Genomic DNA, 25,973 nt, shown 5'->3' with positions numbered 1-25,973 from the left:
GAAGCTCGATTCTAAAATGATATGTACAAGCATAATGCAAGTTTTAAAAGTGGACCCTTCAATCAAAGTGAAGGTCATTATTGCTAAGATTCATGCTTTGCACAGCTACACAGTAAGTTATAGAAAGGCTTGGATAGCAAAAAATAAAGCGACCGAACAAATTTTTGACAATTGCGAAGAGTTTTACGACCAACTCCCACAATGGTTGTTGGTTATGTGAATATTTGCTCTAGGAACCAAAATAGAAATGGAAACAATTTCAGCTTATCATGAGAATAGTTTGATAAGTAGGATCGACTATGTTGGGTTTTTGTTTCGTGCATATGGCATTTAGATTTAGCAAACCAGTTGTACGAAAAGTACAAGGGGGCCCTGTTGAAGGTGTGACAGGAGAGGGTTGAAGTTTCTTTTTGAGAAATTTGAGAAAATACGTCACTCCACAAGCCAACATTTGTTTGATTTCACATAGACATGAATCCATTAAAAGTGCTTATAATAATTCAAATAATGGGTGGCAAAATCCTCCGTCAAAACCTTTGTTATGCGTCAAACATATTTCACAAAATTTTGCTAGAGAATTTAAGGATAATGCATTGAAGACAAAGTTGTTGCTATGAGTAATAATTTCATTCTTACTATTTAATTAGTGTAATTTTTAATAATTTTTTGACTGATTGTTTATTATGTCAATACATGTTTCTCAATTAATGAGCCTACATATAGATACTACTGAATTAAAATCGGCATAATGAACCGGGAGACTATAAAATGATTATACAAAATACCGTGAGAAAGTTGGATTAAAGAATTTGATGGAGGTAGTTGTTGGGGTCACATGAAAAATAACCTTGTGGAGTCGATAAATTGAGTATTAAAAGACACACGCAAATTTCACATCACTGCTTTGGTCCAATCAAGTTATTATAAGACAGGGACACTATTTCCAAAAAAAAGGGAAACTACACGCATCAATTTTAGCTTATGGTTAGGTATACACGACAAAATACATAAATTTTATGAAATTCGAAATAGGTAAATCCATTAGTCACAAAGTTGACAATTTTGATCGGAGCAACCATATTTTCATGGTCCACGAGACGATAAATTCAAGAGAAGGACGACCAATTGATCATTTCACTGTCAACCTTCCCAAAAAGTGGTGCGACTATGAGAAATATCAAGTTATACATATGCTTTGTTCGCATGTTATAACAACATGTTCTAACATAAAATATGATTATTGGAGTCTTATACCTGATGTGTATAAGGTGGAAACAATATTAAAAGTCTACGAAGAAACGTTCCAACCTATACTAAACAAATGATATTTACTAGAATATGAAGGTGTTAAGGTGTGTCACAATCCTCAAATACGAAAAGTCAAGAAAGGTCGTCCAATGAGTAAACGTATTAAAACATAAATGAAGACTACAGTAAAAGTACCAAGAAAGTGCAGATTATGTCGAGTCTTTGGTCATTCTAGGAAACATTGTCCAAACGGTGCTGACACATCTACTCAAATTTGATGTATTTTTTTCTTCAATTTAATGTATTTTGTTTGATGTTATTAATAGAATTTACTATTTTTTTTAATTATAATTATTTTTATTTTTTAGATCCGGAGAAAAAAATATAAGGAAGTTGTTAGCAAAATATAATTAGGTTGCTAATTTATTTGCAAAATAGGAGGAAGTTGTTAAAATAATATAAATTTATCTACAATAAAAGAGAGTTGTTAAAATAATATAACACACCATTTGTTTTGCCACATCTATTTAACCACATTTTTTCCCTTCAATTTAATGTTTTTTTATTAATAGTATTTTGTTTTTTAAAATATTTTTATTATTTTTTAAATTAACAATTATTCAATTGTTAAAATGAAGGAAAAAAATTGGAAAACCTTGTACATGATCGTGTCCTTCTTCATGGTGATCTCCCTAAAGATATTTATATGACTCCTGCTCAAGGTCTATTTTCTTCATCTAATGGTGTGTGCAAGCTCAAACACTCTTTATATGGTTTGAAATAAGCACCTAGAGCATGGTATGGGAAATTTCGTTCCACTCTACTTGGGTTCTCTTTCACTAAGAGTCAGTATGACTCCTCTTTATTTATTCATTGCACATCTACATGCATTGTTCTACTCCTCCTTTATGTTGATGATATGTTCATGACTGGATGTGATCAGACATCCTCTTGAGGTTAATGTGAAATATCACTGAGATGAGAGTCACCTATTGACATATCCTTTATGGTATCGACAACTTGTGAGTAGTCTTAATTATTTGACAATTACCCAACCTGACATATCATTTGTTGTTCAGCAAGTAAATCAGTTCATGCACTTTCCTCGCCACTTTCACTTGGCAGCAGTTCGTCCCATAATTCACTATTTGCTAGGTATCTCTCAACGTGGTCTCTTCTTTCCCATTGGTACAATTTCCAAATTGATTGCCTATAGTGATGTTGATTGGGTTGGGTGTCCCGACACTCAGCGATCTGTCACTGGTTGGTGCATGTTTCTTAGTTCTTCATTGATATCATGGAAAAGTAAGAAACAAACAAGAGTCTCTAAATCATCTACTGAATCAGAGCATCGTGTCATGTCTACTATTCTAAGATAATTTGGCTTTGTGGTCTTTAGGATGAACTTGGATTCCCTCAAACAGAGTTAACGTCTCTCTATGCTGACAACACAATTGCTATTCAAATTGTTGCAAATCCTATTTTTCATGAGCGGACCAAACATATTGAAGTCGATTGTCACTATATCCGTGGGACTTATGATAATCAGGTTATATCCATCCCTCACATCAGTACTCAATTTCAAGTTGTAGACATTCTTACCAAAGTTGTTCCCCGCTCACACCATCAGTTTCTAGTTAGCAAATTGATGCTCCTTGACCAGCAACATCAATTTGAAGGGAGATGTGAATCAAGAAATAATGTTAATCAGAAACCATACATACAAATAGGAGATAGTGATGTTTATAGAGTTTTTATTGAATCAAAATAAGGTCAGTGTTTTCGTGGGTTCCTTGATTGAGAGGGTGTTCTGTGCCTTTTTGAGGCATAGTTACTTATTTGGGCATTTCATGTCTTGTTGTTTTGAGCTTGGAAATATTATAAGTTAATGGCCAATTTATTTTTACTTAGAATCATGGTGAATTTAGATCACAGAACATCTTAACAATGTAACTTTGCATATCTAAAATTTATTTAAAAATGAATAAATAGCTAGATTATATTATATTTTCAAATATATATATATATATGTCATATTCTATGTTAAACTCTTATTTTGTATATCAAATATGAAAAAGGGCAACCCAATGCACAAAGCTTTGGCCATTGTGGCTTAAATATGTGAAATGAAATTAGTTTTTCCATATTAAATTCCATCTGTTATTGGTAAAAAATGATGCTTTACGTAACAATTGTATGCCATAGACTTTGACAAAATGTCTTTAATGCAGATTAGTTGAATTCTCTTCCAAGGATGAAAATAAAAGCAATTTGTCATATAGAGACTCTTTACCTCCGTTGTTTGTACCCTCTGGATCTGACATCAATTTTTCACAAGATGGCATCTAAAATCATTGAATACAAAAATGACCAGGAGACATACTCTCAACACGTAACATTGCACAATTTGTAACGTATTTTGTTGTTCTTGTGGAAAAGACTTTAACACCCCAGTTATTATTTGGTATTTAGTTATCTTTTCCCACTGGCAACAATGTAGAAAAAACTACGTACATATTTTTGATTCCCTGCTAAACTTTGTAAAACTGTTTTTTTAGCATGCCTTTATACTCTGAGCATGTGTTGTTTGAGATTGAGAATTTGAGAGACAATCCAATCATTTATTGTTTGTTGTATTTTGTTTGTCGCAATATGTTGTTATTTCAGCTAAGTAGGATTTATATCAATTTGTTGTTACTCTGAGCATGTCTTGCTGTTATCTTTAATGTGAATATGTCGATTGTCATTTTCTTGTTTCTTAGACGTTAAATTGTTAGCAATTGTTGTTTCAGAAGTTTAAAAAACCTTTAGAAAAATAACAATGCCACCGAAAAATATTACTGGGTTGAGTAGCGGATTAGGTAGTTCTCTTTAAGACATTTCGAGGCACTGCCCAAATTGTGCAAGGCAGACTATCAACCACGAAGTCCCTAGGATAAAACAGCTCAGATACTCTGTATCGGAGTTCTATTGCACAGTAAGACCACTCGTAAGAAATAGAAGAAAAAGTAAGAAGGGGGAGAAGTGAGAAAAGCCTTAGATACGAAAAGCTTTTGGTGTCATTTTCCAACTGAGGAGAACCCTCTATTTATAGAGGAAATTCGCAACTGAATCTGAGAGAATCAAGGGATCCATCAGAACGTGCTCCAAGAAATGACCCCAGAACTTGCGCTAAAAAATAGGACATCACAAAAACGTGCACTTTGACTCTAACTCTTGACCGAGCAATAACAGACACGTAAGACCAATATTAGAGTTTTGACCGGGCAAAAAGCAGAAGCACGAATTCAGGAAGGAAGACTAGATCAGATGAATGATGTTGACTCGGTGGAGGACAGTTACGTAATTAACGTATCAAATTGAGACAAAACGCAAGTATTTAATTCATTAAAATAAATAATTAATTTTCATATGCTAAAAAATTAATACACCACATAGCCAAGGCCGAGCCGGCCGGACAGCGGCGGCGCGCGCACGTGTGTGGTGGTCCATTTGCTTGCGTTCTCCCTCCTTCACAAAATTGGGGTGCCCCTTGGGGACTTCCCCAAGTCCATTACCTCCACCTTATATATCCTACTAGTGAGTGTTATCCCTCCTATGTGGGACTTCCCTTTTTTTTCAATTCACTACAACACTAGCTCTCATAAATGCCATCATTATTTCCAATAAATTTTCATTGAAGCATCATTATTTCCAACAATCCCCTACTTGAATTTAAAAAATAGGTTTTTGAATAGCGTCAAACACTTCTATAAGATTATGCATAAACAAAGTTGTCTCTTGACTTGAACCTTTGCATAGCAAGTAAGATTCAGATTCAACAAGAGTGACTCGTCGTCTTGAACTCTATCTCTGACATCAAACCCACGCACAACCTTTTCATTAGGTGTATTCTCAAAAGCCCGTGCATTTAGGGCCATGCACGTGTATCCCAGTATAGTGAACGCTCTAGGAATTCTGCCTCAAAATTCCATAGGAAGCGACCCCCACTTCCACATTCACATAGGTGAGTCTATCACGAGTACTTCTGTAGCTAGGTACTCCACTCCACATAGAGTATAGATCTCATTAAGAGTTTCTATTATCTCATCCTTTTATCGCTTCAGGACTCATGCTTCTCTCATATATTATGTAGCATGTTCATCTCATATCACTATGACTTGTTATTACCCATTGAACCTAATTCTTAGGATCTCCAGTCTTTTAGGTCGGGTTACCATCATAAGTGACTCATTAATTTATAGGCAATAGTCTCATCCTTTTGGATGTATTTAGGACTTTCTCTCTAGCTAATCCTTTCGTCAAAGGATCTGCTAAATTTTCATCAGTGCGTACATGATCCACTATAATAGCTCTTTTATAAAGTAATTCTCTAAGTGTGTTGTGCTTACGACGAATTTGTCTTCTTTTGCCGTTGTAATAACGATTCTCAATTTTTGCAATAGCTGTGGTACTATCGTAGTGGATCAACACAGCTGGCAATGGCTTTTCCCACAAAGGGATCTCTACTAGCAAGCATCTCAACTAGCTTGCTTCTTCACTAGCAGTAGCTAGTGATATCATTTCAGATTTCATAGTGGACTGAGCCAATATCGTTTGTTTCTTCGATTTCCATGACACAGCACCACCGGTTATATTGAAAACATAGCCACTGGTTGCTTTGGAGTCATCTGATAAGGTGTTCCAATCAACATAGTTGTATCCTTCAAGGACGACAGGAAACTTTTGATATTGTAATCCGAGACTCATGGTCCTTTTAAGGTGTCTCATGACTCTTTTAATAGCGTGTCAATGCTCCATACTAGGTCTGCTAGTAAACCCGCACAACAATACCACGAGTAGGCTATGTCGGGTCTAGTGCAATCAGTGGCATACATGAGGCTGCCAATGATGCTCGCATATTCAGTTTGTCTAACGCCTTCACCAAAGTTCTTTAAAAGTTTCACACTTGGATCATATGGTGTGCAAGCAGGTTTACAGTCAAAGTAATTATATTTCTTTAGGATATTTTCAACGTAGTGAGATTGATTCAAAGTGATTCCCTTTTCTGACCTAGTAATCTTGATTCCAAGGATTACACTTGCTTCTCCGAGGTCTTTCATATCAAAGTTGTTACTCAACAATGATTTCACTTTATTTACAACATGAATGTTTGAACCAAATATGAGTAAGTCATCTACATAGAAACATTTTCATATTTGTAATAAATGCATTTGTCACTTTCGTTCACTTTAAACTCATTATTCGACATAATCAAGTTATCAAATTTTTCATGTCATTGCTTAGGAGCTTGTTTAAGACCATACATAGATTTATCTAAGCACCCTAATGGATGTTAGTCTAGTGACTGGTGAAAAAGTGCCGAAGAAATCTATATTTTATGACCACGTAGCCAAGGTCGGGCCGGCCAGACGGCGGTGACGCGCACACGTGTGTGGTGGTCCATTTGTTTGTGTTCTCCCTCCTTCACAAAATTGAGGTGCCCCTTAGAGCCTTCCCCAAGTCCATTACATCCACCTTATATATCCTACTAGTGAGTGTTATCCCTCCTATGTGGGACTTCTCATTTTTTTCAATTCACAACAACACTAGCTCTCATAAATGCCATCATTATTTCCAATAAATTTTTATTTAAGCATCATCATTTCCAACATCAATCCCATAACTATTTTCAATTTTTAATAATTGTCAACCAAGCAACTGTTTGTGATTCTTTCATATTTCTACTTTTTATCTTTTAAAAAAGAGAACACAAAAGCAACCAGAGCATTAGTACGATTCTTGTGTAGACGGCCGGAATTCTGTCATCTATAATGATAGTATGACATAGCAGTTGTAGGGATTTGAAGATTTATCTAATTGTTCCTATAACCTAAGGCTGCACCATATTGTGGTATAACAATAGTTTCTCTTTTTTGTAATATTTAATATTTATTATTTTTTCTCATATTTTTTTTTAAAATCCTACAACTTCATCAAAAATATTTGACTCGTTGTGTTTTGTCACCATATAATCCATGAGAAGGTCAATCTAACGAATAAATACTTATTTTATTCCTTGAAAGTGACATGCACCATCAAAATGGTTTCTGGAAGAATTTTACGACTGTTGGAAATCTTTTTATTCCTTTAACTGTTGGAAATCTTTTTACGACTGAGAGGTGAAATTTTGTAACTGATCAAGATTGATCTCGAAAATTAGTGTGAAAAGCCAGAACATTCTTGTTTGAACACTTTAGTGTAAAAAATCACAAATTGTGAGGACTGTGTGATTTTCTTTCATTTGTCTATATTTATTTCATAATCACTAAGCATAGATCACGTAGGAAAATTTTCTTTTGATTTCACTAACCAATAACTTTTTGCTTTTGTTGTGTTTGAAACTAAGATTGATCTTGAGTTAAATAAATTTAAAAGTAGGAATTAATTTTTTTTCTAAAGGAATCACAATTCAAACACCATCTCTTTGTGATTGGCATTATCATTTCAACAATTGTAAACATGCATAAATTATAGGGATCATTTAATGATTTATATACTATAAAGTGTGAAATTATTAAATTTTAGATAGTATTTGAAGTTATCTAAATTTAATTTTGATAAAATATGTCATGAAATTCATTCGTTTTATAAAACGCTTTAAAGTTATTATTTAAACAAAGTAATTTACTTAAAGGATTTGAATTCTTCTATAAACTTACATTCGCTCGTCAAAATATAATCTACGTGTATACACCAAAAGGAGTGTCTACCAAATTTTTTTTGTTTTCTTATTCATACTCTTACGACTTCATTGAATGATACTTCGTCTATATATATATATTGTCTAATATCTCATTGTAATCCTATTTTTTTATATCACATTATTGACATATGACATCAATTACATCACTCTCTTTTATGTTTTTATCAAAAATAATAGGTGTGTTTGAATAGAGTAATTAAATTTTTTAGGTAAATTAAAATTTTAGACAATTCAAATACTTCAATTGAATTCTTTTTATTTTCAAAGTTTTTGTCGGGATAAAAAATTGTTTTTTGAAAATTGAGCTATTTTTATAAATTTCTAGACACAACTCAAAATTAAATTTGGGTCAAAATTAAAATTTTGTAAACTTTGATGGATTATTTTACAATTTTTAGAGATCAATTTACAAAAAAATAAAAAAATATACTAGAACTAATATGCAAATTTTAAAATATATAGGGTCAAAATTGTTGAGGCAAAATCTCAAATAAATATTTTGATGATAATCAAACAAAGTTAATTAAACTTCTAATTACGATTCTAAAAATGTGTTGTTATTTAATATGTATTTTTGAGTATATTATTGAAGATATGTGGTAAACATAACAACACAAGATCATTTTGATAGAAGCAAAGTCGTCCTCACAAAGCCAGATCATTCTGGTTATTAAAAACAAAAGTCTAGAAAAACGGAGACTATTATGATTTTTCACACCCTTCAGTCTAATCAAGTCAAGAACATTCTAGTTTGCGAAAGAACAAAGCTTTCCTTAAACAAGATTGCTCTAGTTTGCAAAAATATCGGTCTTCATTGCAAAAGTACCAGACTTATGTACGCAAAATCATTCCCAACAGATTTTAATCCAAAAAAATTAACATAGGCATAGCAAAGCAAAGCATCAAGAACAAACAACAAGATCAATCCAACACTTACTTAAAACAGAAACGAAGATCGTTCTGGTTATAAAGCAAAAACATTCCTGTTATATTACAACACATGTATATTAAAATTAAAATTGGACAGCTGAATTTCCAACGCCAACATGAGTTGTCATAAGTCTTCATCAAGCCTATAAAAGGAACCTCAAGGTCAAGGAAACAACAAAAGTTTAAAGTGCAAGCAATCAATCACTTAAACAATCATTCTTGAGAAATCTAAGCTTTTCAATTAAGCAAAAGCTCAAGTTTTGTTTCACTAGATTTAAGGATCTATTTGCTGATAATCAAAACTCAAACAAGTATTGAGTGTATTCTGATCCATCAATCCTCTTTATCAATTCATTGAAGCTCAAGACTATAGTGTTAAAGATAGTTTGAGTGTATTGTAAAAATCCTTTTGTGATTAAAAGGTGACTTGTAAAAAAATCTTTTTAGACTAAAAGATAACTGTTGGAAATCTTTTTACGACTGAGAGGTGAAATTTTGTAACTGATCAAGATTGATCTTGAAAGTTAGTGTGAAAAGTCAGAACATTCTTGTTTGAACACTTTAGTGTAAAAAATCACAAATTGTGAGGATTGTGTCATTTTCTTTTCTTTGTCTCTATTTATTTCATACTCACTAAGCATAGATCACGTATGAAAATTTTCTTTTGATTTCACTAACCAATAACTTTCTGCTTTTGTTGTGTTTGAAATCAAGATTTATCTTGAGTTAAATAAATTTAAAAGTAAGAATTATTTTTTTTTTAAAGGAATCACAATTCAAACACCCTCTCCTTGTGATTGGCATTATCATTTCAACAATTGTAAACATGCATAAATTATAGGGATCATTTAATGATTTATATACTATAAAGTGTGAAATTATTAAATTTTAGGTAGTACTTGAAATTATCTAAATTTAACTTTGATAAAATATGTCATGAAATTCATTCGTTTTATAAATCTCTTTAAAGTTATTATTTAAACAAAGTAATTTACTTAAAGGATTTGAATTCCTCTACAAAATTACATTAACTCGTCAAAATATAATCTAGGTGTATAAACCAAAAAGGATGTCTACCAAAACATTTTTGTTTTCTTATTCGTATTCTTACGACTTCATTGAAAAATATTTCGTCAATAAATATATATATATATATATATATATATATATATATATATTATTTTTGTTTAATTTATATGAATTGATAGTATAAAATATTTTATATCAATTCATTAGAATCACTCAGAGCCAACAGAAAAACTGTTTACATGACGGTGAATATAATATTATTATACAATGCAACAATTGAAATACAAAAATAACTGATTGTGAGAGTTCATTCTTGTGTCAATATTTTATTTTAATGTGATTTATGTAAAAAAAAAGATAAATAATAAAGTTATAATTAAATAAGACTTTTTTTACATAAAATTAATTAAATACCACTAAAGAAAAAAAATTGAGTTTAATCGATATGATCATGGACGGTCCATCCAAAATAGTTGGGGTACAAATAATTGATTAAAAATAGGTACTTTTGGTGACTTTTTTTTAACTGATTTTGATTTTTTCCATTTCTCCGTTTAATCAAATTCTGTTTTCATTCATGAATTTTGTTTAACAATTATGAATAAAAATAAATTAAGTAATATGTGTAGAAAAAAATTATTCTAATACTAATGAACAACAAAAAATATAAATATGTATCAATGAGAACGAAGATTGTATAAATATGTATCAACGTGGGACAGTAGCAAAAGAATTAAGGTCAATACTTAATTTTATTTTAATTTGAAACTTTTGAAAAGAACTAAGATCAATACTTAATTTTATTTTAATTTGAAACATTTGGAAATATTTATTTGTTTATCTAGTGACGGATATTTATGCAAGTGTTTAAATTGAAGCTTATAATAGTACTAAATCAAGATCATAGGGTAAAAACACTGCAAAAGAAGATGTATCGAATATACAGATAAACAAACATTTTTATACTAGAATAAATTGACTGTCTAACTCATTGGTGTGCAAAATATAAATTTCGACAATCCAACTTATTTAAGGCGGCAAAATAAAATCAAGATGACAGATTCAGTAGCTAAAGGTATTTCATTTTATGTAAAGTGAAGAATTTGTTTGTGTATCATACTCAAATGATCCCTCTCCCAAAAATATATAAAGGTTGTCATTCAATTGTTTATCCATGCCAACTATATCATAATTCAGGAGACTTTTCACGAAATATTAAATTCTGAAATTGATCCTTGAAAATTAAAGAGAACCAGCTCACTTCCTGCCAGGCTCCAGATTCATCTCCTGAAGATTCAGCAAAAGATCATTTGAATTCAAGTAAACCTTGTTTGCTGCATTTGATATAGTATGAGCAATCTCTCTCGCGGCTTCTATCTTCCTCAGTGCGATGAAAGCTGGATTGTTGGCAATGGCTTGTCCAATCAGTTGAGCACTTTTAGCCTCACCCTGTTGATTTGTAAGAAAGATCAGGAAGAACTAAATATTTACGAAGCAAAAGAAGGCCAACATGTAATGTAGATCAATAGTGGTCTGAGGTGTAAAACTGCAAATAGAAAACTGCCAACTACCAATATATATACTCCTTAATTTAACATTAAACTTGCAACAACAACAATCAATTCTTATCCCACTAAGTAGGGTCAGCTTCAAGGATTAAACAACACCATAATGTTCTGTCATATATCATATCTCTATCAAACTCATTAATCTCTAGGTCCCCTATATAATTTCTCATAGTTTTTCTAGATCTTTCACTCTCTCTAACGATTTGACTACCCTTTAATTGATCCACTCTCCTTACTACAAACTTTCAGGTCTCCTCTTCACATGCCCAAACAACCTAAGTTGAGTTTCCACTATCTTTTATTTGATAGGTGCTACCCCAACTCTCTAATGTCGTTATTCCTAATCCTATCTCATCTAGTCTTTTCACACATTAAACTTAACAAGCAGATTTGTGAACACTTGTTAGTCGTTACCAAAGATGACATTTTCTTCTTACCTGTGCTCTAATTATAGCACTTTTCTTGTCTTGCTCAGCCTTTTCAACAACAAATTTAGCTCTCTCAGCTTCTTGTGCAGCCACCTGTTTAGCTTCAATTGCAGCAGTGAACTCCTTTTCAAAGGTCAGGCTAGTAATGGACACATCATCAAGGGCAATATTGAAGTTGGCTGCCCTCTCAGTCAGAATCTTCCGGATTTCTCGACTAACAGCCTACAAAGAATACATCCATTAAAAGATATACTTCTCTGTTAAGAATGTAAATTAACAGTGCATAAGTAAAACAAACAAAGCAATAATACTTCCCCAGTTCACATGAGTTCAAAACAATGTATAACTCTTAAGATTTGATTTTAATTTCATAAAACACACTGTGCTGTGTGTATCCATTGGACTTCTAACAAGTATCAAAACAAAAACAATTTAACAGCATGACACGCAAAAGAAAATAGACAACTCAGCAACTAGCAACTTTGTCAAATAATAACTTGATCTTTCGTGCATCATGCAGACAAGCTTTTCCCCTTACCTCTCGCTGTGTAATAAGCTGGCTGGCATTGTACTGGGCGACCACAGCTTTCAAAGTTTCATGTATGATCGAAGGTAAAACCTTTTCATTATAATTCTCTCCAAGGGTCCGATAAACTGTAGGTAACTGGTTGGGCAAAGGACGAGTAAGGACTCGAAGCCCAATTTTCACCTGTAAAGCATGGATACGCAAGTTAAAGAAAAGAACAATATTGCACATGTTTAAATTTATAAAACATCTATAATCAATAAACATGAAGTACAGGAAATTAGTTTCATGAAACTAAACATCCTTTCTACCTATAAAGTATATTAATTAAAACATCCAACAATGTGGCATCCAAATAAATTAGAAGATACAAATAAGGCATCGAATAACCTTGGGAAAGTGGAAGAAAGGACATTATGCAGATAGTGTGTGGGAGAGTATGGATTCTAAATACAAAGGCTAAAAAGGAAAATTGTAGCTCACACAACAAGGGATGTTGATAAGGCATTTGCCATAAGATATTCCAACTGTAAGGCCACTCAACAGATGTCTAACAGCATTAAAAGTTCACAAAGAAGACATTTTAATTCACCCCGTGGGAAATGATCGAAATATGTTTACATCATTTCAGATTTGAATTATTTTTAAGGAGCACTTGCTAGGTTTAAAGTTTAAGCTGAATAGCTGATATAAACACTGAATAGAAAATGATCATTGGTATCTAATAGTTAGGTTTTTTAGGAGCACTTGTTGGGTTTTTAAAGTTCCAATCCCATGAGCACTAGATTAAAATTTTCAACAATCGATGAGAAAAACGAAAATACCAGCCGAATTATATATATCATTAAATCTTACCATTTGAACATGATTTACCCAAAGTAGCTATTATTTTGTGCAATAAAAAGTAGTCAGCTAGAAATAAATAAATAAAAAACTTTAACAATGCTTTTGCAATTGGAAATCAGCTAAACGGGAATAAACATTGCAAAATATAAAGGGGGCGCACTTAGATAAAAAGCTTGATTAAGTGTTTATTCAATAAACACTCATCAGCAAGAGTTTATGCATGTTATTTCTACAACCAAAGAGGTAATTAGGGAAAACTTTGTATAAACTATTCTAAAAGCAATCACATGAAGCTTATGAAAACAGCTTATGCGCATGCCAAAAGCTATTTCCATAAGCTCTTCCAAGCAAATTCTTATGAAATTGTAACGCCCTTTTAATTCTGAATGCAATTCTATGTCTGTCTCACATTGATGGAAATTACATCACAGGTCAAACATAATAGAATATATACAGGGTCTAAGAACGATACTTAGTTAACTAGAGGGAAAACAGAAGAGAAGCAAATGCTAAAAAAACTCCCAATTCCGCAGAAGAAAACTTCTTCTGTCAATCAATATGAAAACAATACATATAAAGAATCAAATATATGCAATTTATATTCCAAAGAAATTACAAGGTAGGGGACAAGAGACAGGTTCTGAGAATTTGATATCAAGATTCAAAACCATTTCCTAATGATTTGACAACATGCAAGTCTAAGTACAACTAGATTTATTATTTACTACTTACCATCTGGAGATCACGACTACCTGATGTACACTGAACATTATGGGGATGCGCACGGACATCGTAGATGACAGGCCTCTCAAACCATGGAATTACAAAGTGTGTCCCTTCGGGGTAAACCTGCATATCAAACAAGATACCAATTTCATTTCAGCCAAACAAAATACAGACTTTGCGGTGCCAAAACCGATAGATTCAACCACGATGAGCTAAAATCATAACAGAAGGACTATAACAATCAGATCCAGTTAAAAATCATCGTCTTCACTGCAATGCAGTAATTAACCAATCATTTTCAATTTGTATTCTAAATTATCTGGAGAAACAATGACCTTGTCTTTGATACCAACTAGACGGTTGAAAACAATAGCTCGGTGACCTCCTTCAACATTGTAAAGACTGTTAGTAACAGCATACAAGCCAATTCCACCAACAATTCCCAATTTCATCATTGCAGAGGAAACACCACCACCTGGAACGTTTGGAACTTTCATATTCTTCGTATTCACTCCCTAACTGAACATAAATTACAAATCAAACGAATTAGCATAGTTCAGCACCAGCTCGGAACGAGATCATAACTGCAAACGCCATCAAATATAGTTTCAGATTTTGTGCGAGTGCACCACACACACACATGATCTAGAATCAATGAACTAAAATCCAGACAGAAAATGAACTACACGAAATTTCTCATTATCAATTGATAAAAAAAAAACAGAAATAATAATTGATTTATCAGATATCTTTCAAGCATTGGAACAAAAATAGAATTGAAATACTCCGTTGAATGAAAAAAAAAATGGGACCGGAACTAGTTTGCATTCGAAACATGGAAGATTTTAGAAACAGATAATTGGAGAAATGGAAATCAATATATCTTGGAAATTTCGATCAACAGCGACGAGAGATTTATGCAGATTTTTCAGTAGTACAAACACTTGAGAAATTCATCATCACACATAACTCTCATCAACCATTTTAGTTTACTAACCTATTATGAATTTTTAATAACAAATGTTTCATTTGTTTAGTGTTAGAGTAATTACTATTTTTAAATATAATCCTAAAAAAAAGTGTTTAATATATTTAAATGTAAAAAATTTAAAATAAATTAACCACAAGAATAAAATTTTGCATAAAAATATTTTTGCTCATTAATATTTAACTCAAAAATTTTGTATTTAACAAATGTAAAAAAATTTAAACTAAATTCATCATAAACATAAACTTTCAATTCATAACTTTATTATGCAAAACTATAACAAAATATAACATTTAAATAAATAGAGAACCTGTGGAACAAAAGAAGAACGTGGGACTGGTAGAACAAAAGACCAAGGTGAACAAACAGAAAAAGAAGGTGGAAGCAGATATGGAACAGAAGAAAAGCTAGAGATGACGGTTGTTGTTTGAATAAGAAGAGTAATGAAACCCTATTTGACGGTCAAACAAGATTTAAAAAAAAATCATAACTAGTTACCGGATCGGGCCAACGGTTCAAATTGTTGAATCAATAATCAGAATCAAATATAAACGGATTGTGTCGGATTGAGTTGGGTGATCAGGCTGGCGGGTCGACCCGAACTCATATATACTCCTAAAAATATTCAAAAAAGTAATTTTAATTGGCAGGTCAACCCTGATCGTTTGAAAAAAAAATTCAAATCCTAAATAAAAGATAATGAAAAAAACTTGAATTATAATTTTAATTGTCAAATAAAAGCTGGATTAATTTAAAATTTATTATTTTAATTCTTTGAATAAGATATTTGAAATTTAAGCGTACTTTAGATGCAATGAGGAATTTGGATATTATAGATTAGAAGTTTTTTTTTTTTCTAATAAAGATTATAAGTTTGATCTCTTTCTATTTCACTAACCAAGAATAATTATTAAGAAATTAAAAAATACACTTTCCATATAAAATTATATCTAATAGACAATCAATTACCGCTTATCACTGCTTATCACCGCGTCAAGTATTATCTTTCAATTTTTTATATGGCATGTAAATGTGACAAAGTTGTAATTAGTCGCAATATAAAATAAATTTTAAACAATACTAATTTCAACCATTAATTATTTCAGGGGTGAGAATAGGTGAGGTCAGGTTAGACTTTGAAAGGTTTGAGTCTGACCTACGATTTTATTTTTTAAGACTAAGTCTATCATAGTATTTTTTTTTTGTCTAGCCTGATCTTTTTAAAAGTATTGCCTGATCTGAAAGTCTATTTACAAGTCTTATTTACATTAAAACATTTAAATGTTCTACTAATACCACATGCTAATCTCACCCACCAATATCAATGTCTATATATTTATATATATTAAACAAAAAATAATTTTTTTAACAAAATAATTTTAAAAAAATCTGAAACAAACATCTTATAAACCCTATAAAATAATTTTTGATTTCAAATAATAAATTTTTTATTGACTAATTAAACGGCTACCGAATATAGAATCGTTACTAAATATAGAATGATTATTGAGTAATTGTCTAATTGATAGAATTTAAAGTAGAAAATAATATTATTAATATAATAATAATAAAAATAATATTAATAAATAATAAAAAAATATATAGGTCGGTTTGTCAGACATAATAGATTTTTTTATAAATCTAAGTCTGACCTATTTAAATAAATAGGCTTTAAAAACATAATTAACCTAACATTTTTATAGGCCAGGCCAGACAGGTGACGGATGGTCTAACCTATTATCATCCCTATCTACTGTCATGTGTTCATTATTTAGACATATGAATTTTAAGTCTTTATTTTTTATCTTACAATCAAACTCGATCGTGTGATTCAAAATACAAAACAAACATTACATACATATATTAAATACAAAAAATAGGCCAGGTTAATATTAAATCAAATAGAAAAAGAAAAAAAAAAGACACAGAAGATTGAAAAACTTCTCATCAAAAGAGAACTCCCATGCAAATCACATATACTTCAAACTAGACTTGGAAGGAGACGGAGCATCACCTTTCACAGTGGTATTTGGAGTCTCTGACGGAATCTTCAAGGCCTTAGGAGAAGGAGATGAAACAAAAAGGTAAAAATAAAATTTGATTCTCATATTACCAAAAACAAAAAGATAATTACTAAAATATTATTAATATTTTATAAAATAAAGTAATTAATCTTTTAAAATACATTAATAATTAAGATTCTCATATTCAAAACAATCACTACAATTATACTTATTTTTTTAAAATATTCGCATTAAAATACTACTATTATTAGAGAATATTTGAAAATATAAAATAAATAAATATAACATCCATACTTTATGTTAATTACTAAATCATAATAAATATATATAAAATCACAATGTCATAACAAATATATAAAAATAAATGAAATTAAACACAATATTATTACTATCTCAAGATAACTATTTACAAAATAAATAACTAAAATAGAAAATACCTATAAATAGTCGAAATATAAGTACGTGCACACTTAACATCAATCGAACATCTAAGAAAATATCATATTAATTACAAACACATGTGTACAATTAAAATCTCATAAAATCTTATTCTTTAAAATATGTATCATAAAATCCTATTATTTTTAGAAAAATATAAAAAATAATAATATTTATTATTTATATCACTAGTTTAGTCAAATATGTACATATTAACACATCATAGAAAACACACATATAAAGAAAATTAATCGTAAAACTAATTAACATATATCTAAAATAGTTTTAACACCAAATTATTTATCTAAAATAATATTTAATTAATAAAATAGTTTATTATAAAATTTGGAGTGCTATATATGTCGTCTACATAGAGAAATATAATAGTGCAAAATGTCATTTTCAGATTTGTAATAAATACGTTTGTCACTTTCATTCACTTTAAACTCATTCGATATAATCAAGTTATTGAATTTTTCATGTCATTTCTTAGGAGCTTGTTTAAGACCATACATAGATTTATCTAACTTACAGACCTTGTCTTCTTGTCCATAAATTACAAAACCTTTAGGTTGTTACATAAAAATTTCTTCTTCCAAGTCACCTTTTAAAAAGTTGTTTTAACATCCGTTTGATGTATCACCATGTTATGAATAGCCGCAAGTGATATGAGGACCCTAATTGATGTTATTCTAGTGATTGACGAAAAAGTGTCGAACAAATTTATATTGTTTTTTTTCTAAAACCTTTGGCTACAAGACGTGTCTTGTAATTATCAACAGTTCCATCAAATTTTAGTTTTTTTTTTCAAGATCCATTTACAACCTATTGGTTTGCAACCAGGAGACAAGTTTACTAAATGTCAGGTCTTGTTAAACTCTAGAGAATCCATTTCATCATTTATGGCTTCTTGCCATAAGTCTGCATCCAATGATGACAAAGCTTCTTAATTTTAGATTCACCTGATCCTTTTCTAAAGTATATGTCGTATATTCGGGTACATAATCTTTAGCAACTCTGACTCTCTTACTTCTTCGAGTTTCTGTTTTGTCTTGTTTGCTGCTTTCGCTGCTTCTTGTTTCAAGAATGTAACTTGGTTCGCTGCCCCCACTATTTCATATGAAATGGAATTTATTTTCATATAAGTCAACATCATTTGATTATATGATTACTTTCGCGTTTAGGTCATAAAACTTATATGCTTTATGGTTTACGGCATACCCAATGAATACACATTCATATGCTATATTGGTGAGTTTAATTTTTTTGGGATCGGGGATTTTGACATAAGCCAGACAGCCCCAAGTTCGAAAATAAAATAAGTTTGGTTGTCTTTTCTTCAATATCTCATAAAGAGATGTTTTATTTTTAGATTTAGGAGCTTTATTCAAAACATAGCAAATAGTCAAAATAATTTCCCCCCACCAATAAGATGCAGCACCAGAGTTAAACATAGCAGCAACAACTAATTCATAAAGAGTTAAACTTTTCTTTCAGCTTTACCATTCATTTCAGGTGAATAAGGTGTAGTGGTTTCACGTATAATTCCATGTTTTTATGAAACTCATTGAATAAATTATAATCATACTTTGTTCCTCTATCACTACGAAACTCTTAATCTTTTACTAAATTGACTTTTAATTTTAGTTACAAAGATCTTAAACATGTCAAGAACTTCACTTTTATTTTTTATTAGATATACAAAAGTATAGTAAGAGCAATTGTCAATAAAAGTAATAAAATAATGCTTTCCATTTCTTGTTTAATGTCTCATCAAGTTCATATATATTGGAATGTATCAAATATAAAGGCTTGGATTCTCTAATTACTAATTTATGTGAACTCTTAGTTATTTTAGCATTACTGTAAAAATCACATTTTTTTCAAAATCATTAAGAGAGAACTTTTGAATAAGGCCTAAGTTACTTAAGTTCGAATTCACACATTTTTTCACATGACAGAGTCCAGCATGTCAAATATTAAAATCACACAACATGTAAGAAGAATGAGACATTTTATTGATTTCAACATTTAATTTAAATATGCCATCAATGGCGTACCCTTTTCCAACAAAAATATCATTTTTAGAATTAGAGTACAAATATGCCCCTATAGATTGAGTAAATTTTGCCTTATTATGAAGAAAAAAATTTCTTATTTCTGGAGTGTGCATAACATTCTTTAGAATTAAGGTATTTTCTGATGTGAATATTAATTCCACATCTCCAATACTAGCAACATTAGTGGTGTGGGAATCTCCCAACAATACTTTCTTATCTTCAGCAGTAGTGTATGTTTTAAAGATAACACAATCATAACAGGCATGGCGTGAGGCGCCAATGTCTATCCACCATCCATTTGATCCACATACAAGGTTGATTACAGTAATAATAGCAATGAATTGCTCTTCTGTCAAGTTAGCTTGTTGAGCAGGGCTTGGCTTGTTCCTACACTTGTTTGCCATATGACCCTATTTCCCATAATTAAAGCATAGAAAAGGTGGGATATAGGCCATTTATAGGAGGAGGTTGTTGCCTTACAGTTGGGACCTTTGAAGGGTTCACATTCTTGTTGCTACTAAATTTTATAGTGCGATTCTATTTCTGAAGTTGCTTGTCATTTGGCTTTAGAATTGCTTCGATGAATTTCTTCTTGTTGTTATTTGCAACAAGAAGAACTTCATATTTCTGGTCCTGCATACAAGATTCTTCCTCAATTCAAAAGCGAGTTATCAGACTTTTCAAAGAGAATTCTTTTATTTTATGCTTGAAACTGTTCAATTCAAAGTAGGGGACAATTTGTCAATAATAACAACAATTTAAAACTGTTCATCTAGGGACATACCTTCAGAGATGATCTCATGAGCTATTTTCTAGATTTCATGGGATTGAGCTTCCACTGATCTATCATATATCATCTGATATTTGAGGTAGCGGCTAACAAAATAATTTTTGGCTCCAACTTTCTCAGTATTATATTTCTTCTTCAATGCATCCCAAACATGTTTAGCAGTATTGTTGAAATTGTAGTAATCATACAGATCATCAACAAGTCCATTCAAAATATAATTCTTACATAAGTAATCATTATGCTTCCATTGGGTTAATTCAGCAGCTTTCTTATCATTTTCTATTTGTTCGCCTGTTTCTGGAACAACGGGAGTGTCATCTTTTAGAAAGTTGGCAACCTTTTTCATGGTTAAGAAAAATAATATCTTTTGTTGCCATCATTTGAAGTGACATCCCTCAAACCGAAACGGTTTGTTGAAATCATAATCAAAAGAACTTGTCTCAATAATTCCTTTGGTAGACATAGCAGAAGGAATCGTCTTAAAATTGTTGTTTCTGAGTTTTGAAAAAACTATTTAAAAACCAATTTATGCCACCGAAAATATTATTGAGTTGAGTCACGGACTAGGTCACCCCCTTTAAGACATTTCTCGGCACTGCCCAAATTGTGCAAGACAAACTATTAACCACGAAGTCCCCAAAATAAAAAAAACACAGATAATTTGCATCGGGGTTCCATTGCACCATAGAAAACTGTTCTAGAATTACACCCTCAATATGGCAGTCAAACAGCTTCCACTTGAAATATGGTTATATGACCACTTGAAAGAAAGAGAAGAAAAAGAAAAAAAAAAGAAAAAAATAAGGAGAAACAAAGAAAAGCCTGAGATGCGGAAAGCTTTTTGTGTGTTTTTCCAACTAAGGAGAACCATTTATTTATAGAGAAATTCTGCACCGAATCAGAGAAAAAGATGCAATCTATTAGGTCAGATCCACAGAAATGTGTGCTTCTATTTTTATTAGGATATTTGATCGGGCAAAGAACAAATGCGGGAGTTCACAAAATTAGGGTTTGACCGGGCACACAAATAGACGCATGAATTCAGGAAGGAAGACTTGAGCAAATGTTGAATGTTGACTCGGTGGAGGGCAATTATGTAATCAATGTATCAATGAGATAAAAACACATGTATTTATTATAAAAAAAATAGTAGTTTTTTAAATTTTCTGAATACTAAAAAGATAATACACCACATAGCCCAAGCTCATGCCAGGTCGAGCCGAACGACAACGCGCGCACATGTGTGGTGGTCAATTTTGCATGTATTTTTGCCCCTTTACAAAATTGGGTAGCCCTTGGAGCACACCACAAGTTCCATACCTCCACCTTATAAACACTATTAGTGTGTGTTACCCCTCATATGTGAGACTTCCTTATTTTTCAATTCACACCAACACTAGCTCTCATTAATATCATCATTATTTTCAAAAATCTTCTATTAATGTTATCATTATTTCCAACAATAGATATTAAGATAAGAAAATTATAAACAAAAGTAACTATATGTTCCCAAAGTAAGAACGATAGTTAACTTTATTTTTTTTTAAGTAATAAAAAAGTGATTGATTGTATTTTTCAAACTATCCTTTTTCTTTGTTTAATTTTCTATGAGAATGTGTTTCACGAGAACATTAATTAAAGATTATTTTTGAAATGATAACATTAAATATGGTTAAGTTAGTTAGATTTTTGTTGTCAAAATAAGTAAGTTAGAGTTTTAAGTCCACCAAATTTAGCATTTGATGCTTATATTCAAGTTTAGAAGAGATATCTTAGGACTTGGAGGAGGATTAGGTTCTTTTGTGGCTTATGTGTGTTAGGCCCTTTTTTTGCGTGCAATATAATGGCTTCTGAAAAAGAAAGAGACAAATTTTGTGTCCGTTTCACTAGTAAAAATTACGCTGTTTGGGAATTTCGATTCAAAATGTACGTTAAAGAAAATGGATTATGGAGTCACCTTGTTGGAGTTTCTAAGGCACCAATAGAGAAAGTTGCCTTAGATGCATGGGGAATCAAAGATGCTTAAATTATTTTTTGGATTCTCAATATTATTAATTTTCATATGATCAATAATTTGTGCTTATTTCAAGAAATGTGGAACTATTTGAAGCATATCTACAACCAAGACAATACAGTCAAACGTTTTCAGTTGGAGTTAGAGATAGCCAACTACAAACAAGGTAATTTGTCCATTCAAGAATATTATTATGAATTTTTGGATTTGTGGACAGATCACTCTGATATTCTATTTGCTATGGTTCCCAAGGCTTCTCTTGCGGATGTCTAAGTTATCTACAACACTAATTCTGAACGTAAGGATATCAATTTGTTTTTTTAATAAAATTATCTTAAATGCTCACTTACTTTAAAACCAATCAATAACTGTTTCAATTGTATTTTCAAAAATAATGAATTAGAGTATTCACAATTTCAAAAATAAATTTGATAAGTAAAATAAAAGAAACTCCTAAAGTCAAAACTCTTGACGTTTTACTATCCAAAGATAAATCATAGTTTGTCATAATTTTGGACGCTTGTGGAAGACTCTCCCAACAAGTCTCACACCAGTACAAAAGTATCTCGGAGCCTTCAATTGCATACTATTGTGTTTCCTCACATTTCTCCTACTAGGTTGATCGTGACATTATTCGCTCAAGTAGCACTATATGTGACGTCCTGTTAAATGTAATGGTCATCTTAAAATAACAGACACGTAGCAAATAAACATACATATATAATTGTTATAACAAAAATACATATAAATCATACACTTCATTTAACAGTTAAATCACAAAGATACAAATCAACTAAAATGCACAAATCCTATTTGTTAGACTATATGTTAATGCATGATTCCAGAATATCACCACCCTGTAGAGAAAAAAATCCCACCATTGGACAATGTTCCACCGTTGGACAAATGCTCTTCAGAGTTCCATGAACTACACTGTTGAGTATTTTTCTGAATCACATTTGCAATCAACTGCCGTCACATACTCATTACTAGATTCATGCCACCAATGCATGCATGAATATCATCACCTTAGTTAGTAATAAAATAGATCACTCAACCGGAGCGTCCAAAATCATTCAACCTTGTCCTAAACCAAACTAGTTTAGACACAAAGTCATCACTTTAAATAACCACAATATGTCAAGCACAACCATTGTAACAACGTATCATATAATGTTTATTTTCCATAATTTGAACATGTCAAAAACAACAATTATAACAACGTATTATACAACATTTATTTTGAAGATAACACAGAAACAGAACCAATACACAACATCACAATACATTTATATCAAGTAGGAAAGTGAATGGAGTGATGTCTTACTGTTACGAGTGTCGTTATTAAGATTCCTATGTAACGGTCTTTGATCCAAAATGTTATACCTTCACAAATTAATTTACTACTCACTTAGTGTAAAAACCCATCTTATCCTTAATTCCTATTCAAGGTTTGATGTTGGCTAAATATTTTAAGACACATCATTTCCTTATAATTTTAAAAGATATCGATTTTCTCAAATTAGAAGGCACACAAACAAGTAACAATAAAAAAAAAATTGAGTCTATATTTAGTACAAGTGTCTCATTGCAAATTCAATGAAATAAAGGAAATATGTCATTTTTCAAATATTTCTTTTGGACCAAAATTCTAATGTAAGAAACATCAAGGATCCCTAAGACTTCCTTAGTTCACTTCCAAAAATTTAATGATGAAATTTAACGACACTTCAACACAAATTCTATTTTAATTATTATAAAACAATTTAACAAACCTATCTTAAAATTATTTTTTATTTTGTAAATCTACACAACATCTACACAATTGTCTCATAAAAGTCATAACTTTAACATTCTTAAAAAATAACTATAACAACAACTTTAAACACATTTATTATTTCCAGAAAAATTATTATTTTTAACATCAATAAGGTTAATAAAAATTTCTTTAACACTCAAACTATTATAACATAAAATTTTAACCAAATAAAAATTGAGTTTGTAGTCAATAACTACTTCTATTGATTACAACACTCTTTATAATGACTTGTACCAGATGAAAAATTAATTTTTGACATAGATAAACGTCTTTTGTAATCAAAATAGATTTCTATATCAATATCATAAGAAAATCAAGATCATTTCGAAGAAAATAAATTGCATATCACAATTTTACCTTTAAAACTGAAAAAGGTTTTCCTACACAATACTACTAATAATAATATAAAACACTATTTTCAAAATTATCCATCATCATAATGCCATTTACTAAAATCAAATTTTTTTACCGGTAACAACAATAACAACTTTACCATAAAAATCAATTTTTTTTTTCAAAAGATCAAGAAGGGATTTTGTTCTACTAACAATAAAAAAATGTTAGACAAAGTTAATATTATCGTAATTGATGAGTTCTTACATGAGGGGATGAATCACTAACTCCTTTAGATATGTTTTTGAATTTCTTTTTTTCTTTCTTTCTCCTAAGCCCTTTCTTTTTCTTTTTTTCCATTCAGGTTGTGAATGAGAAGTATCAGTTTGTTTTTCTATTAGGGAACAGGTTGTTTTGAGCCTAAATGATTAAGACTTTAAATATTCAATCCTTTGTTTTGAGCCTAAATGATTAAGACTTTAAATATTCAATCCTTAATTAATTTTTGTTGTTGTTGTTGTTGTTGTTGTTGTTGTTGTTGTAGAGAAAAATGAGGGTCTTATATTTAACATGTGTTTTTGAATATATTATATGAAAATATGTGTTAAACAAAACAACACAAGATCATTTAGGAAGAAGCAATGTCATTATGACAAAGCAAAATCATTATGGTTATTAAAAACAAAAGTCTGGAAAAACGAAGATCATTCTTCTTTTTCACACCCTTTAGTCTAATCAAGTCAAGAACATTTTAGTTTACGAAAGAACAAAGCTTTCCTTAAACAAGATTGCTCTAGTTTGCAAAAGTACCAGTCTTCATTGCAAAAGTACCAGACTTATGTACAGAGGATCATTCCAGACAGATTTAATTCAAAAAAATTAACAAAGCATCAAGAACAAACAGCAAGATCTATCTCTAGATTAATGTATAAAGTAATAATTATAGCCAGAACATAAATGACAAGACACTGATACTGCATCTTTGAGCAGCCTGCGTACAAAACATAAAAAGCATGACATCTAATAGTTGTCAAAAGTTCTCAGTCCAACACTTACTTAAAACAGAAACAAAGATCGTTTTGGTTATAAAGCAAGAACATTCTTGTTATATTACAACACATGTCTATTAAAATTAAAATTGGACAACTGGATTGTCAACGGCTACATGAGCTGTCATAAGCTTTCATCAAGTCTATAAAAGGAACCTCAAGGTTAAGGAAACAACAAGAGTTTAAAGTGCAATCAATCGATCACTTAAACAATCATTCTTGAGAAATCTAAGGTTTTCAATTAAGAAAAAGCTCAAGTTCTGTTTCACTAGATTTAAGGATCTATTTGTTGAGAATCAAAACTCAAACAAGTGTTGAGTGTATTCTGAAAAATCAATCCTCGTTATCAATTCATTTGAAGCTCAAGACTATAGTGCGAAAGATAATTTGAGTATATTGTAAAAATCGTTTT

General features: G+C 30.9%; 1 protein-coding gene across 3 annotated transcripts; it reads right to left on the bottom strand.

Moving 5' to 3' along the window:
* Positions 1–11,013: 11,013 nt before the first annotated feature.
* LOC101515485 (prohibitin-1, mitochondrial-like) lies at positions 11,014–15,498 on the bottom strand. Of its 3 annotated transcripts, none has more exons than XM_004488736.3 (6): positions 15,345–15,498; positions 14,382–14,565; positions 14,053–14,169; positions 12,487–12,657; positions 11,958–12,170; positions 11,014–11,401 (listed from the first exon to the last, which is right to left on the bottom strand). In XM_004488736.3, exons 2-6 carry the CDS (start codon positions 14,541–14,543, stop codon positions 11,210–11,212), a joined length of 855 nt encoding a protein of 284 aa, XP_004488793.1. In that variant the 5' UTR covers positions 14,544–14,565; positions 15,345–15,498; the 3' UTR covers positions 11,014–11,209. The 3 variants fall into 3 exon arrangements, with proteins under 3 accessions (XP_004488793.1, XP_004488794.1, XP_004488792.1); XM_004488737.4 differs by lacking the exon at positions 15,345–15,498 and adding an exon at positions 15,044–15,126; XM_004488735.4 differs by lacking the exon at positions 15,345–15,498 and adding an exon at positions 14,859–15,036.
* Positions 15,499–25,973: the final 10,475 nt, after the last annotated feature.

The sequence above is a fragment of the Cicer arietinum genome, chromosome 1 (genome assembly GCF_000331145.2).
Source record: "Cicer arietinum cultivar CDC Frontier isolate Library 1 chromosome 1, Cicar.CDCFrontier_v2.0, whole genome shotgun sequence".
Taxonomy (NCBI): domain Eukaryota; kingdom Viridiplantae; phylum Streptophyta; class Magnoliopsida; order Fabales; family Fabaceae; genus Cicer; species Cicer arietinum.
This window is presented reverse-complemented; position numbering and strand designations above follow the sequence as displayed.